This window comes from Corythoichthys intestinalis, chromosome 3, assembly GCF_030265065.1.
Source record: "Corythoichthys intestinalis isolate RoL2023-P3 chromosome 3, ASM3026506v1, whole genome shotgun sequence".
NCBI classification, from domain to species: Eukaryota; Metazoa; Chordata; class Actinopteri; order Syngnathiformes; family Syngnathidae; genus Corythoichthys; species Corythoichthys intestinalis.
This window is the reverse complement of record NC_080397.1, coordinates 46,530,237-46,544,730: the sequence shown is the minus strand read 5'-3', so window position 1 is coordinate 46,544,730 and position 14,494 is coordinate 46,530,237. Positions and strand designations below refer to the sequence as shown.

The window sequence follows — 14,494 nt, the reverse complement described above, 5'->3', positions numbered from 1 at the left end:
TCATGCTCATGTCAGTGTCCCCATGAAGTGGACCCATTCTTGGATAGCTCTGTTTTATGTTAACAAAGGGACTTGCACTCTGAAGCCACCGTGTTGCATTACCGTAATGCATATAATGCAAACAATGATCCAAATGAGGGACTGCTAGCTTGACTTTATTGTTCCTGGTGAAGGCTGGCCTGGCCGCAGTAGTTTTGCAGGTTAGCAAGTTCACATAGTTAGCAAAATTAGTGGCGTTTCCTCCACCTCCTCAACATTATGTCTTTTTATGTTACTTACAGTAGCTGCTGCTGGCCGGAAAAAAAACGTATAATATCCATCCTCTTCTAGGGAGGCGGCATTATGTTGATATGAATCCGTCGGGGCTGTGTGTGAGCATGTGTGCCTGTGTGGAGGGGGAGGTCAAGTCATCTGCCAATCAAATGTGAGGGGGGGTTGTAAGGATAGGCAAAGTCAGCAAGTGTAAAGGGGATCAATGCAAGTCTGAACATAAAGAAAATAATTCCCTTAATAATGCTAGGGTCTATTCTATCCTTGCACCATATGGGAAGACGATCTAAATTGCCGATACAACTGAACTCATTACATAATACAAATAATGTAGCTTCAAAGTTGGTGGGGACAATTTGAGTATCTTGAAAAGTTGGTTGTGTTTTGTTCCTCCCGTCCCTATGCAATCCTATGCTCTTGATTACATCCACACACCCAAAAAAAAAAAAAAAACACACACAAAATGCTTCAAGTTGTGCAATTTATTAAGTGCCACATGCAGACAACTGCTGTAAGTGGGCAAATACAGTATCATTTTCAAACTCAATGTCCTGTGCATACATTATGCATTGTATATGGTAAATATATATATTATGGAATACAGCTCAATCAAACAAACATCAAAAATCTTTGTATATTGAAATAATAATCCCTCATAAGCAACACAACAGCAAATAAAGAAAAAAAAAAAGTCAGCAAATACATATTTTCGTCTCCTATTAAATTGTGTTCACGAAGAGATATAGAAAATTTTGCTGGCCTAGTGTGAAAAATAACTCGTCTGCAAAAGTAATTGTAGCACTTTTTTTTTTCTTCACCTTCTCATTCACCCCGCACACAAAGACACACGCACAACGTGCAAGCACACACACGCACATGGCATGGAAAGCAGTGTAGGTCAGATTTGGTCCCTTTATACTAACAAACTATTGTTTTATGAATGATTATCCAGATGTTGGAGAGTCATAAGAGATCTGGAATTCTTTTGAGTTTTTTGTACGTTTGGAAATGTGGCCTAAGTGTAAAGTATATGGATTCATAGGTGTATTTCTAACGCTTACGACAGTTAACGTGGATCACATGGAAAACTTCCCCAACTTGTCATAAGAGAAAGCTAAGTGAAGGATAATAGTATTGCCGAACACTGTTAAATATGATGAGAAAGGAAAAACCTGCCATGTTGTTGATCCCTTCCCACATTCCCATTGTCTGTACACGGGCCCAAGGATGCGGATATTGGTGCAGACTCAGTGGCGAGGTGACAGGCTGGATCGCGGCGAGCCAGTCGGACCTTGGTACCGCTGCTTGGCGTGTTTCTCACAGTACATCACGTCGCCCACCCAGAAGTGACCCCTCATTCGGAGGTTGAGGCCACAGTCACTGCACGTGTAGCACTCGGGGTGGCGGAATCTGTCGTCAACGATGCGCACGGCTTGTGTGCTGCCAGTGGAAAGATGAGCGGATCCATGAGGACGGCACTTTCATATTTCATGTGTTTTCACATCATGTAACAATATCTAAATGTCATGGGTTTATATTGTGATAGTATGAGAGTTTTCTTACAGGTTTCTGTGAAAAGACATTCATACCACGTTTTACTACTACCCGCAACCATCCAATATTTACATTAGTGTTGCTCTGCAAAACATTATTATCCCTGCAGCACCGCTAAGCCTTTTGCCTGCGAAAGTCAACCAAATACTGATCATTTTCACAAGTCTGATTAAAGTTTTTCCCCCAGTCATTTGCTTATAGAAAAAGCAAATGAAATTGTAACTAGGGTCGTTCCGATCATGTTTTTTTGCTCCCGATCCGATCCCGATCGTTTTAGTTTGAGTATCTGTTGATCCCGATATTTCCCGATCCGATTGCTTTTTTTTCCTCCCGATTCAATTCCAGTCATTCCCGATCATTTTTCCCGATCATATACATTTTGGCAATGCATTAAGAAAAAAATGAATAAAACTCGGACGAATATATACATTCAACATACAGTACATAAGTACTGTATTTGTTTATTATGACAATAAATCCTCAAGATGGCATTTACAATATTAACATTCTTTCTGTGAGAGGGATCCATGGATAGAAAGACTTGTAATTCTTAAAGGATAAATGTGACTTTGTATATTGTGACTAAATTTTGCCATCGAGTGTATTTGTTGAGCTTTCAGTAAATGATACTGTAGCCATTTAACTGTTCTGCCCAAATGCATGATGGGAAGTGCAACCATGACTGTGCGTAGTGGTACCAATTAATATATCTTCTCTGCGTTGGGAAATAACATAGGGTGTTAAGAAAAAGATCGACTACTACCTTTCTTCCCCACATTGCGTCCCACGATATTTCTAATCATTGGGAGAGGGATTGTAAAGCTTTAGCCAATTAAAAAAGGCTCCAAAGGCTGCCAAAATTCACTCTACTCATTTTACGCTGCCTTTTAGCTCTATATATAGGTATAACGGCGCCATTAAAGATTGAACACGACAATGCGTGAGTGGGTCGTGCAGCGCATGCGTTGTGTTAAATATTTTAACGTGATAAATAAAAAAAAAATTAATTACTGCTGTTAACGTGATAAATTTGATAACCCTACTTTAAGCCTAAACTAAAGACTCTGGATGAGTGTAACACATTATGTCTGTAACGTTAAATACAATTAGAAAACGATTCAATTAAAATACATTTATATATTAAAAAAAGGCATGTCAGATATTTTTTTTGCCGATTTCGATACTTTGAAAATGACGTGATCGGACCCGATCCCGATCGATCGGGACATCTCTACTTTTAACCAATGTGGTTTCTACTAAAACAAACAGCACCTGACTGCAATCAACTGAATACACTTATAAAACACCAGATTGGTGAAAAGGTGTTGTCTTGTTTTGTTGGAGTGAAATCCTGCACCCACTGTGGCCCGATGTGGAATAGTTTGGGGACCACTGCCCTAAACTCTAACCCAAAACTCTAACGCTAATTTTTGACATTAAGCTTAATCTTTGAGTTAGTGTGGCTTAATTAGTCGGTGGAGTTGATTTCAACAATTCCATGCAGTTTGTCAGTTATTTGTTAGTTTCAGGGCTTCGGAGTGGCTCAGCTAGCGCGACTCAATTGTGATTGAAATCAACTCCCTCGACTTATTAAACCTTCACTAACTTGAAGATTAAGCCTTATGTGAAAAATTCTGATCTTCCCCTTTAAATTATCGGAAAATAAATTACATTTTTCTGTTGTCATTCTTATGTTGAGGCGGCAAAAGGAGAAAAATTGGTAAAAACTAACTGATATTACTTTTAAAGTAACAGTTACTTTGATAATAAAGTAATCAGTAAAGTAACTACTTTTTTGAGGCGTAATCAGTAATTAAATTACTTTTTCAAGTAATCTGTGACAACACTGAAACAAAAAGTTACCTAGCAGCACCTGACATACACGTTTCACAAAAGGAGCCTGGAGGTGTGTAAGTGTGTGTGGTGCGGGACGAAGGCGCAGCACGTCACATGAGTGACACGACCAAACACTGCTAAGAAGCGTGCTAACTACACATACGATAAGAAAATGTCACACATTGTGAACTAATGACAGAAACTATGGCGAATTTTCATCTCGTTTTCATCTAGTTAGACGACAACTGAAATCCAAAGTTATGTTTTAGTCTACCAAGACATGTTTTTAGCTTGTCATCGTCACGTCATTGTCATGAAAAAAATTGTTCGTTGACGAAATATTTTCGTTATCGTCATCATTGATGAAAACATCACTGCATCTCTCAATCTTTCAATAAAAGTGTCAATGTGGCCTTACACGATGCTAGTGCCGCACTTCTCACAGATGTGGTATTTGCTGACTCCTCCCACTGGTGCACTTGGTTTCGGAACGTTGGGTGATAACTTTCCCGGGAATTTCATTGCTGCCTCTAGAATCACACACACAAACACACACAAAGTGAGAGGTGTTGAAATGTCATTGAAATTTGTGTCTTTCATTCATCATTACACACTTTCGCACGCTGGTCATTCACATAAAGAATGTTATTCGGATGTGAAATGATTGCCTCTCACATGCATTCCACAATCTGCTTTTCACAACATAAATTCCCCTGAGGGCAATTTGCCTTCTCACAGCATTAACGATGACGTCCAGATGGAACTGTTAACTGCGCAATGCATTCGACAACAGGATTATTGCCAAATGTAAAGATGCAGACACATGCAGCTATATAATAAGAGGTGTAAATCTTGTAAATGACAAAACAGCTGAAACAATTCCAGGCTGTACTCATGTAAAACCAACCACACCATCAGAGCCACTCCTTCCTGTATGTCAACATACATGTCACGTGTATAGTAATTGCTTTCAGTTCAGCTGCGAATAAGCCGTTTCAATTGTTTTCATCCATACGACTTTTATATATTGTACAACATTATACACATCTGTAGGCAGGAAAAACAAAAAAGTTTATCAAGCTGTGTCATCCCAACCTTTCTCGTCGGCCTCCAGAACTTCTTGCAGCATTTTGAAGGTGTTGGACTGACGAGGTGCTGTGCGAGACTCCTTGTTCTCCTGGATCATTTTGTATACCTCGGAGTCCTTGTCAAACTTCTGCATGACTGGTTCAGAGCTTGAACTACGATAAAAGAAATAAAAGCATCATTTTTAAGTTGCCTAAAAGGGATCAACAAATATAAAGACTTGTAGTTCTTAAAAGATAAATGTTAGTAGTTAAAATAATTTGATATTAAAACCCCTCTTGATGTTTTTTTTTTTTTTTGTACAATTTGTAAAATTCGTTTAACTAGTAGGTCGCCATTGTTGAGGTTGCAGGGCAGTGAAGTCACTGAGTTACGCTGCCGGGCTTCCAGAGTAAGACTCTAGTGACATAAACATGTCATGTGTTCAACCCTTTCAATTTGAACCCAAAAGGAACATTGATGAGCATGCAGAGGTGGGTAGAGTCGCCAAATATTTGACTCAAGTAAGATTAGCGTTACTTCAAAACAAATATTCCTCAAGTCAAAGTAGTCATCCAAAAATGTACTCAGGTAAAAAAAAAAAAAAAAAAAAAGTATATGGTGAAAAGAATACTCAAGTAATGAGAAACACATTAAATCAAAGATTTTTTTTTTTTTTTTATCATTCAGTTCCAGCGAGAGAGAAATAATGACAGAAATGAAGCATTATTTGTCCAAAGAGCATGAGTGCCCTCTAGCGGAGAAAATAGTTCCTAGTTTGAATAGTGAATAGTTCCTTCATAGTTACTATTATGACATTAAAAGGATCATATCTCCGGTTTTCCGTGGTCAATTAGTGCCAAATAAAAAACAAAAGAAGTTTAAGTACGCGCTCTCGAGTAATGTTGAGGGCAGCACTCTTTGCCAACTTCCTTGTTTAAGGTGGTTTAAAGAGGCCACGTGATTGAACAGGCTGGCGTGTCATAGAACAGCAAGCTTGCGCCTGGTTGGTGTAACGGAGTCATGTGAATATTGTTGCGACTCTTGGCATCGCTGGCAAAAAAAATAAATCTAATATGTAGAGTACAGAGGAAAAATGTAACCACTCTTTGTAGCCCAAAGTAGTGGAGTATGAGTATTCTTCTTCACAAATCTACTCAAGTAAAAGAATAGCTTAGTAAAACAACTCTTAGAAGTACATTTTTCTCAAAATGTTATTTTAAGTAAATGTAACACACTACTACAGACCTCCGTGATCATGACAGCAATGTCGATATTTCACAAAACGAGCAGCAAAAGCAAAATGAACAGGAAAGACAGGATGAGACGAGATGAGGGTATGACAAAACCGGTGTTCTGCCAAAATGTGTTACACCAGCGAGACGTTCCACAAGAGGCGAATTTGACACCCAAAGTACTACCCTGCGCTTTCAGCTTGTTTTGTTTAGAGGCATACTAGAGCAAGGCGGTAAACCGAAAATTTACCATTACCGAAATTTTTCACGATGACTGATGTAATTTTGACCATGTCGGTAAATTCGGTAATTAAATAAAACAAGAAAATATAGTCTTTTCATCCCGCCTTGACTCTGTGTTGTTCGTCTATGTTCATTCCCCTTTAAGAAAGCAGTGAGTGCGCTTACGTATGGAGTCACGTGGTTATCAGGAAGCCAAACAAACATAAGCCCGGTAGGCTAATGCTAACGGCTAACACTACAAGCAAACGTGATGGAGTGTGGCTTAAGGGAGGTTCGCCAAACTTTCACCCGACATTAAGTAGACTCTTGGCGGCATCTAGACGGGCTTTCACTCACTGTCCTCCCTTGTTGTCACGATTTCCGGAGAGGGTGCTTTCAGTGCTTTCTACTGGTAGCCAGGCCACAGGCTAACGCTAGCGGTTAACGCTACAAATGAACGTGATGGAGTCGGATAGCGGCTCTAACCTTGTCGAAACGGCTGAACTTAATGAGTGGATTGGGCACGGACTGCATCTAGTAATTAGTATGTCGCGTTATTTTGTATCTCTGCCTGTGTGCGATTTCTCTGATAGCTTTTGTGATGGTAAAGCATTCAGCATAAAGTACAATCCAACACAAACTTCTAATATGACTGTTTAATGGCCCCAGCTATTTTTTTGTGTGTGCTTAATTCTGTGTCATTACTGCCATCATAAAATCTTTAAGGTTTCATTTGCAGAAGATCAACATATCTTTAATGTGTGTGTGCCTGTGTGGGGGCTCATGTGTGCGTGCATGTATTAAAAATGCACTGGGGAAAAAAAAGCCTGAAACATGAAAGTAAACACTTGTGTTGAGTAATTATGTCACTGCATCCGTTAACAATAAGCCGTCTTTTTGAAGTGTACTTGTTCAAGCCTTTAAGTGTACCAATGACATGTTTGCACAGGCATATTGATTTGACAATGTACATTGTTCAAGCCATACAAGCTGTTGTAAATGTTCATACTTGAATTCTTATTGTCTACAATAAATTTTCATATACTTAATGTTTAGACTGCATGTACAATTGTTAAATATATTAAATTGAAAGCTGGTAAATAAATCAACGAGAAACTGTTAATCTGTATTTCATGCATTGATTAAGATTTTCAAATTATACAACAGTCCACTTGGGCGAATTTATCGTCATTTGTAGTACCGAAGTAAATCTGCTCAATTTACCGTGATACGTGCTTAAGGCCATATCGCCCAGCCCTAATGCATACAGACAGAACTTACTAAAGATGCCTTAAGAAAATACTTAAACATAGTAATATCAAAAAAGGGTGGTTTAAATATTCTACGTGACTAATGTGCTTAACAGATCAACAATCTGCTTTAAAGCTACCACAAGAAAACACAATGCTTAAAAGTATGTGAGGTAAACGCATGGAAAAAGTATTTTGAGGCAATGAAAGGATAATAAAAGACTCAATAAAAACACAAATAGTAAGTACTAGCCGCTTTTAACTGATGTGTGCATGTATTGGACGTCTCGCCGCGTAGAAGGAATTGCAGAACACCGGTAGTGTTCGTCTAGTGACAGTGGCAATCTACGCCATCACCCCGAGCATCCATTGTGTGCATAAGACCTGGCGCCCTCCGTAGGTCAAAACATGTAAAATATGATAGATTTTTAAATCAATGGCAATATTTCATGTGTTTTTTTTATAACATATTTTAGTAAAAGAGAACAATTGTGACTTATTGGAGCATACAAGTCTTCAAGTCAGAGGGGCCTTTTAGAAACGAAAAAATTGGTAAACAAAAGCAAAAGTCACGTGTACGGAAAGCAGAGGAAATGAAGAAAGCGGCAGCAGCTGGTTTTAGAACTTCGCCCTCTTCGCTTCAAGTCTAATGTGCGCACCACAGAGAGAATATCACATTCGGCTGCTGTAACTCTCAAAAATGCAACAACAGCCTCACAAAGTGGGAGGTCACATTATATTAGAAGTTATTAAAACACCTCTGTGTGTTTACTTGAAGCTTGTCAGTGCACAGCAGGAGAGAAAGTAAGCATTCACCAGGGGGTCGAAGAACATGACAGCTAATTAAGAACAGTAGTGCTGTTTACAAGCGCATTCTTTGTTACTTATGTGGTGGAAGAAAACATTTACTGGGGCTTGCACACACACACGATAGGAAAACACTCTCACCACTTGCTAAAGAAACATCAATTTCAAGTGAAAGGCAAGCATGTCACGGTGGCAGCTGTGGCTGTCATAAGGAACCGGGTACACCAGTTGAGCCAGGTGTGCAATGATAACGACACACTCTAAATCGCTCGGCGACCAAATGAGTTAACCTGATGAGTTGTCCCGAGCTTAATTAGAAATAGTCCTCCTAAAATAGAAATGTGACGCAAACCAGCTTTCAAAACACCTTTCAAAGGTTGTGACTCCTTTTGTGGCAAGAACACAAAAGATTGAATGAAAAACCAAACAGTCACGGCTTGATTCATCGAGCTGACAAAGAGCAGTGAAGTGAGGCATGAGTTGGTTCTCATTATAATAATGGTGCAGACAATGTAAATCTCATAGTCAGGAATTTCCGTACTCAGACATGTCGTCTTCCAAAGAAGACAGACAAAACAGGAAAACCTGAGTCTTAAAAGAAGGATGGTCCAAGGTGAATCACTTCACCCAAGGTCATACATCACATGGTGTGTGTGTTGTTTCTACAAGAGGGATGTGGCTGAAACCAGAGAAGCCAAATAGACATGACAACAAAAATACAGCCAAAGCAAAAGCTCAGACGCTAAGTTTCTTGTGTATCCGTGAACATGGCTCAAATTAAAAACAGACCACGGACGACCAAACCCCAAGTCCTCCACACGCTCAGCTCCACCCTCAGCAACTACATTTCCTTTTTTTTTGCATTGATCACCATCCTTTCTGACATGCAATCTCAGAACAAATGGAAAGTTGCCGTCAACTGGGATTAAACAAACAACAGCAGATAGGGGCAGGAATATATGAAACAAAATATTAAAAAAGGTTCAAATGTGGCCAATATATTTTGCATTAAGCATCATGTTTTCATGTACTGACAAATATGTCTGCAGGAGTGTTGATCAAATCTGTATACAGAAGCATCCTTAATTATTGAAATGAAGAGAACATCTCCATACATTAGGAAAAAAACATTTTAAATAGTATCACTCACCTCAGACAGCAAAAGAGAACAAAGACTGAAAGCAGAACTACAAAACACTTTATCCTGCTTACTTAACATGCATAAAGAAACAGAAGCGCACATACAGCCAGATGCATAGCAGGCACCTACAGTATGCAGAGCAGGGAAGACTGAAAAACAAATGTTTGACTGAAAGGTGTGTCCCTGGTCTGCAACCCATTGGCCACGCTGTGTGAATGGGTGGGTAAATGGCCGTCACGATGGTTCTGATTGGCTTAGGAAAGGAGGAGAGGGGCTTGTGTGTAGGATGAGGGCTCCAAACTAGAGGCCAATTAGGGGAAGAGGGGAAATCAGACTTTTTGGGAACTTGAGTGATTGCGTCTGACTGTTTGCTGACACATCAACAGTGGTTAACCAACTGGGGCCAAAGTCCATCTTCCTAAATTGTGGAAAGACAAGCAAAACAAGAAAAATAATGGACAACAAGACTTCAAGTTCATGCCACTGAGTCAAATCAGCTCACCAGAAATGGTGAAGGGAAACTATGCCATGTAGGTGGCACCCTGATGTCTTTTCCAGGAATAAACAAAGTGCTACACACACACGCACACATTCTGATAGCTGCATCAGTTGAACACTAAATGAAGACATTGGTCCGACAGGCCACTTGCAGTTTCATCGCAGGCCTTTGAAACAAGGGAATATGCTACAACGACACAAAAGGAATGTCTGTGGCTCTTGTTACAACCCAGAGGAATTCTGGATATGGGAAACATTTAAAAATCTACTGTGAGGCTGGAGTAATTCAGTCGGAAAGGGTTTAGCTAGAAAGAAAGTTATGGGTTTCTGAACCAGCTGTGGATTGAACAAAGGCAGACGATATTAATAACACGGATCGGCCGAAGTAACTTTGAGTAAGGCATACAGCCCCTCACTTTTTCATTTTGTCTATATGTGTATGTGAAGGAGACTTAACATTGACTTCATTGTAACTCAATGGCAAAAGTAAAGCAAGGTAAAGCAATTTTCATGATCGTTTCTAAATACTAGAGCTGAAACGATTACTCGAATACCGTATTGGCCCAAAGACTGTTTTTTGAATTGAAATAACACTGAAAACGGGGGTGTCGTCTTATATTCGCAGTCTAGACATTATACCCATTCACGATGCTAGATGGCGCCAGATATCATTGAAGAGATGTTCTGTCATGACAGATCTCAGCTACTCTCCCCATTCACGACGCTAGATGGCGCCAGATATCACTGAAGCGATGTTCTGTCATGACAGAGCTCAGCTACCCTTTTTAGTTTAACCAGTTTGCATTATTTTATCGCAATGTTTTTCCTTATTTGTTTCAAGATTACAGTTAGACTTCACTTTGATTATTAATGCAGTTATTGCAATTTTGTTGTTTTATCACAATAGATTGGTTTATTTACATTTCAAAAACCAAAAGCCATTCATTTACGAATGTGATTGCACTTTAGTTTACATATTTAAATGTTCAGATATTAAGATTTGAATGAGGCAAAATAACATGCTTTTTCTCTCAAATATATGTTATATTCATTTGTTTCGGATGTACAGTGATTATTTTCTGTATAAAAATTAATTTGGTGTTCAAAGTCTTTTTTTCAAACTTGAGTCTTGAAAAAGAGGGGGTCGTCTTATAATCAGGGCCATCTTATATTCGGGCCAATACGGTAATTCGAGTAACTTAATTTTAAAAATTGATCCAGGAATTTTCTCCACCTAGACGAATCGTTTAATTTTGCCAGTTCTAAGTATGACATTTTGCCCAGACTACTTTTAATGCGGCACAACGCGCTGACGTCACATGGGTAGAGAAAGAAAGGAGCGGCGGCAGATATATTTGATTTCAACCATGCATGAATACAGAGGTAACGACGATGAAGCCAACGAAAGCGAAGAGTAAGGCACCAAGAAAAAGCAGAAAATGTCAAATGTGTGGGAGCATTTTAAGCTGGAGACCAAGGTAAACACTGTTTCATGTTAATAAGACTAACGTTCCTGTAGCTTGCTAACGTAACGTTAAACCTGCGGACAACCAGGTTTCTACTATTTATGACTACTGTCGATGCGTGGCTAACGTGTCTTTCATAAGGCTTTTTTTTCATCTGTAAAACCACAGCGCTGTAGAGTGATTAGGGTGTAAAATAAAAACATAATAAAACTCAATTTTAGCTCGGTAGTCACTGATGGATAAAACACCAAGTAACACTGGTGCCTTATGTGCTCCAATGCAGTGCATATCATATATTTATTTTGAACACTGCAAAATCTCAAAATCCCATAAGTACTCGCAATTTAGACTGATAAACTTAAAAATAGCTTGACACAAATGGAATTTCAATTGAAACACATGGGGAAAAACAACACACAACACTTTTAACTCATTCACTCACAGCCATTTTCACCGGAGCAACCCCCTTCACTCTCGGCCGTTTTACTGGATTTTGACTGATTTCACAAGGCCCAAAGAAAATTCTGTTCTATTGCTATATAAACATGGAACCCTTCAAAAGAAAGATTAGACTCTTCTTTCAGCAGGGAAAAAAAAGTAAGTTCACAATTTTTTCCATTCTTTGGATATCAGCATTAGGAAATAGCTTAGTTTGAGTTTGAATTTGAATTTTCCAATTTCCGATGAAAAAACAGAAATTGAGCTTTTTGTAAAAGCATACATTTCAAACATAACTGACTTTAACACAGCTATTTTTTGCTTTTGTGACATCCCAAACATCTGAATAATATTTTCCTTCAACAAAATAACAACAAGACAAATAGAGCTTTTGATAACAAAGTAACAATTTATTTACACATAACTAAACTATTGAACTGAGAAATGACGCTGTTGTGGCCGCGGCTGTATCGGCAGACAGGGTAAATTTTTCCCTCATCACCGCCTGTCTGTCTCATTAGGATAGATTTTTTAAAAATCTTTCTTTTGTAGTGACCACTACCTCATAACAGAATTCATTCACCGGCATGTGCCTTGTGTTTATATCGTTCTCCACATTTTTCTCACGCTTCTTCTTCCAATTGCTGTTTCCTGACTATTTCTCTTCATTCATTTCCTTTCATGGTCCGATATCAGTTCTTACCAAAGGCGCCACTGCCCTCCAGTGGCCAGTTTTATTGCTTTAAAATGGATTTTGAGCGTTGTGCTTTGGAACAAACTTGCATCAGAACCTTGAGATGTCTTTTGTGAAAAAAAAAACGTAAAAGATGTATAAATACGTTATTGGGACATTGAAACAAAAATAGAACGTATTTATACGTTTTTGGGAGCAAATGAGTCAAGTGATGTGTGTTATCAAGCATAAGAACATTTTTAGGTAAAAAATACGTCTTTTTTATAAGATCTTTAGACTTTTGAGTGAAAGATTTTTTTTTTCTCTAGTCACATCTGAGATGCAATTGTTGGTGTGGTTTTCAATGTGTACAATGTACATCAAAAATAAACACCGTGTAAAAATGGTTCAATATTATTAGGTGAAATGTCTTGTTTTCTCATGTATATTTATCATTGCTCGTTTCCTAAAAATACATGTTTTATCTGAATACTCGATTAATCGATGGAATTCTCAGTAAAATACTCGATTATTAAAATATTAGATAGCTTCAGCTCTACTAAATACATTAAAAAGTTAATATTTAAAGGTAAGCGCTGTCAACATGAGCAAAGAATGTTTTAATGCCAAACTAAACAGCATCTACTGACGTCCAAAAAGTTTCTGGACCGCCACCCCACTATATAAACACTAAGCACCGTCAGTGGCTATTCAGCACAATTGTGAATGATCTGGATTTTATTACAAGTATGCATATATTTTGGCCCAGAAAGGTGGTTCTCTGCAAGCACGCACTAACAAAGCCTCACTCACATGGAGGTGGGAGCAAGGTGTGACGAAAATGTGGTCAAATGAGATTACTCTACCCAGGCCCAAGCTTGTGAAGCTTCGCTGACATGGCGATGAGAACGAGGCGTGCCGAGAGATTCCCTTTTCCGCTTAAATGCTTACGAAGCATCACTGGCATGAAAGATAAGTTGTAGGAAAAAAGCTAGACAATGTGGCATTCATTCCCTTGTCATAAGTAGAGTTAGTTGATTAACATTTGGTACTTGAGAGGTCCGTGATTTGAACACAGTCAATGGGCACGCCTATGGTCTCCGAGACCTGACAGGCTAGCCTTATTTTAACCTATTTTAAAGACTGATCAAATATACTTGATCAGATTTTTTTTTCCACTTACTTTTTTAAGGTCAGATGAAGTGAGGCTTAAAATAACTCAGTGCTTCTCAATTATTTTCTGTTACGCCCCCCCAAGGAAGACATAAATGTTTCGCGCCCCCCCCCAAACTCTGCCGCCACTGTACATATTATCATTTGCCTATTATATTACTATTATAAGTACGCCTCTGCCTCACATTGTATCCTTTTTTTCTATTAGAGAAAATAACAGATCAACTTATAAAGTATAACTTTATTAACATTGGTTTGTTTGTAACAGAAAAGACTTAACGCGCATCAATTTGCCTGAATCAAAAAAAAAAAAAAAAAAAAAAGCCATATCCAAACTGTAAAAATACACTCAAGGTACATTTTTGACCATTTGATACTGAAAAATAAAATCAGTAAATAATAACAAATTCAAATTGATTAGAAACATTAACTCATGAGGACAATATGCCATAAAAATTTGACTGAAAAAAGCAAAACTGAATAGAAGAAGAAGAAGAAAAAAAAAAGTGTCTTTGGACAGAAGGACAGTTTTTATTTTCGCTGCTTGCTGCTCACAGTATCACCTCCAGTTTGCAATGGTGTGGGGTTATTTAGCACTGAGCATGCTAACATTGCTTACTGGTTTACTGATATAACACTGACAAAGCGGGACGATTGTTGGCAATATTCGGCACGTTTTCGCTAAAAAACAACCAAGCGGCTTATCAATGAGATTGGGGTCTAATGTCTTTAAGTGGCATCCTAATTGATTTGGCTTCCGGCTGTCCGCTATAATCATTTTTAGACACAGTAAACAGTGGTCTTTCCCAATCTACCACTGTATTAAATGTCAAAGCCAAAAGGCAAACGGCCCGAAAAAAGCGCAT

The 14,494-nt window shown here is 38.6% G+C and overlaps 1 protein-coding gene across 1 annotated transcript in view; it reads right to left on the bottom strand.

Moving 5' to 3' along the window:
* Positions 1-737: 737 nt before the first annotated feature.
* The window catches only part of pdlim2 (PDZ and LIM domain 2 (mystique)), a 72,288-nt gene continuing 58,531 nt past the window's right edge, over positions 738-14,494 (bottom strand). The window contains exons 8-10 of the mRNA XM_057831363.1: positions 4,756-4,901; positions 4,079-4,190; positions 738-1,710 (exon numbers count right to left, since the gene is read on the bottom strand). Of these exons, the coding sequence (XP_057687346.1) occupies positions 1,518-1,710; positions 4,079-4,190; positions 4,756-4,901 (451 nt within the window). The 3' untranslated portion in view covers positions 738-1,517. The remainder of the gene's footprint in view (positions 1,711-4,078; positions 4,191-4,755; positions 4,902-14,494) is intronic.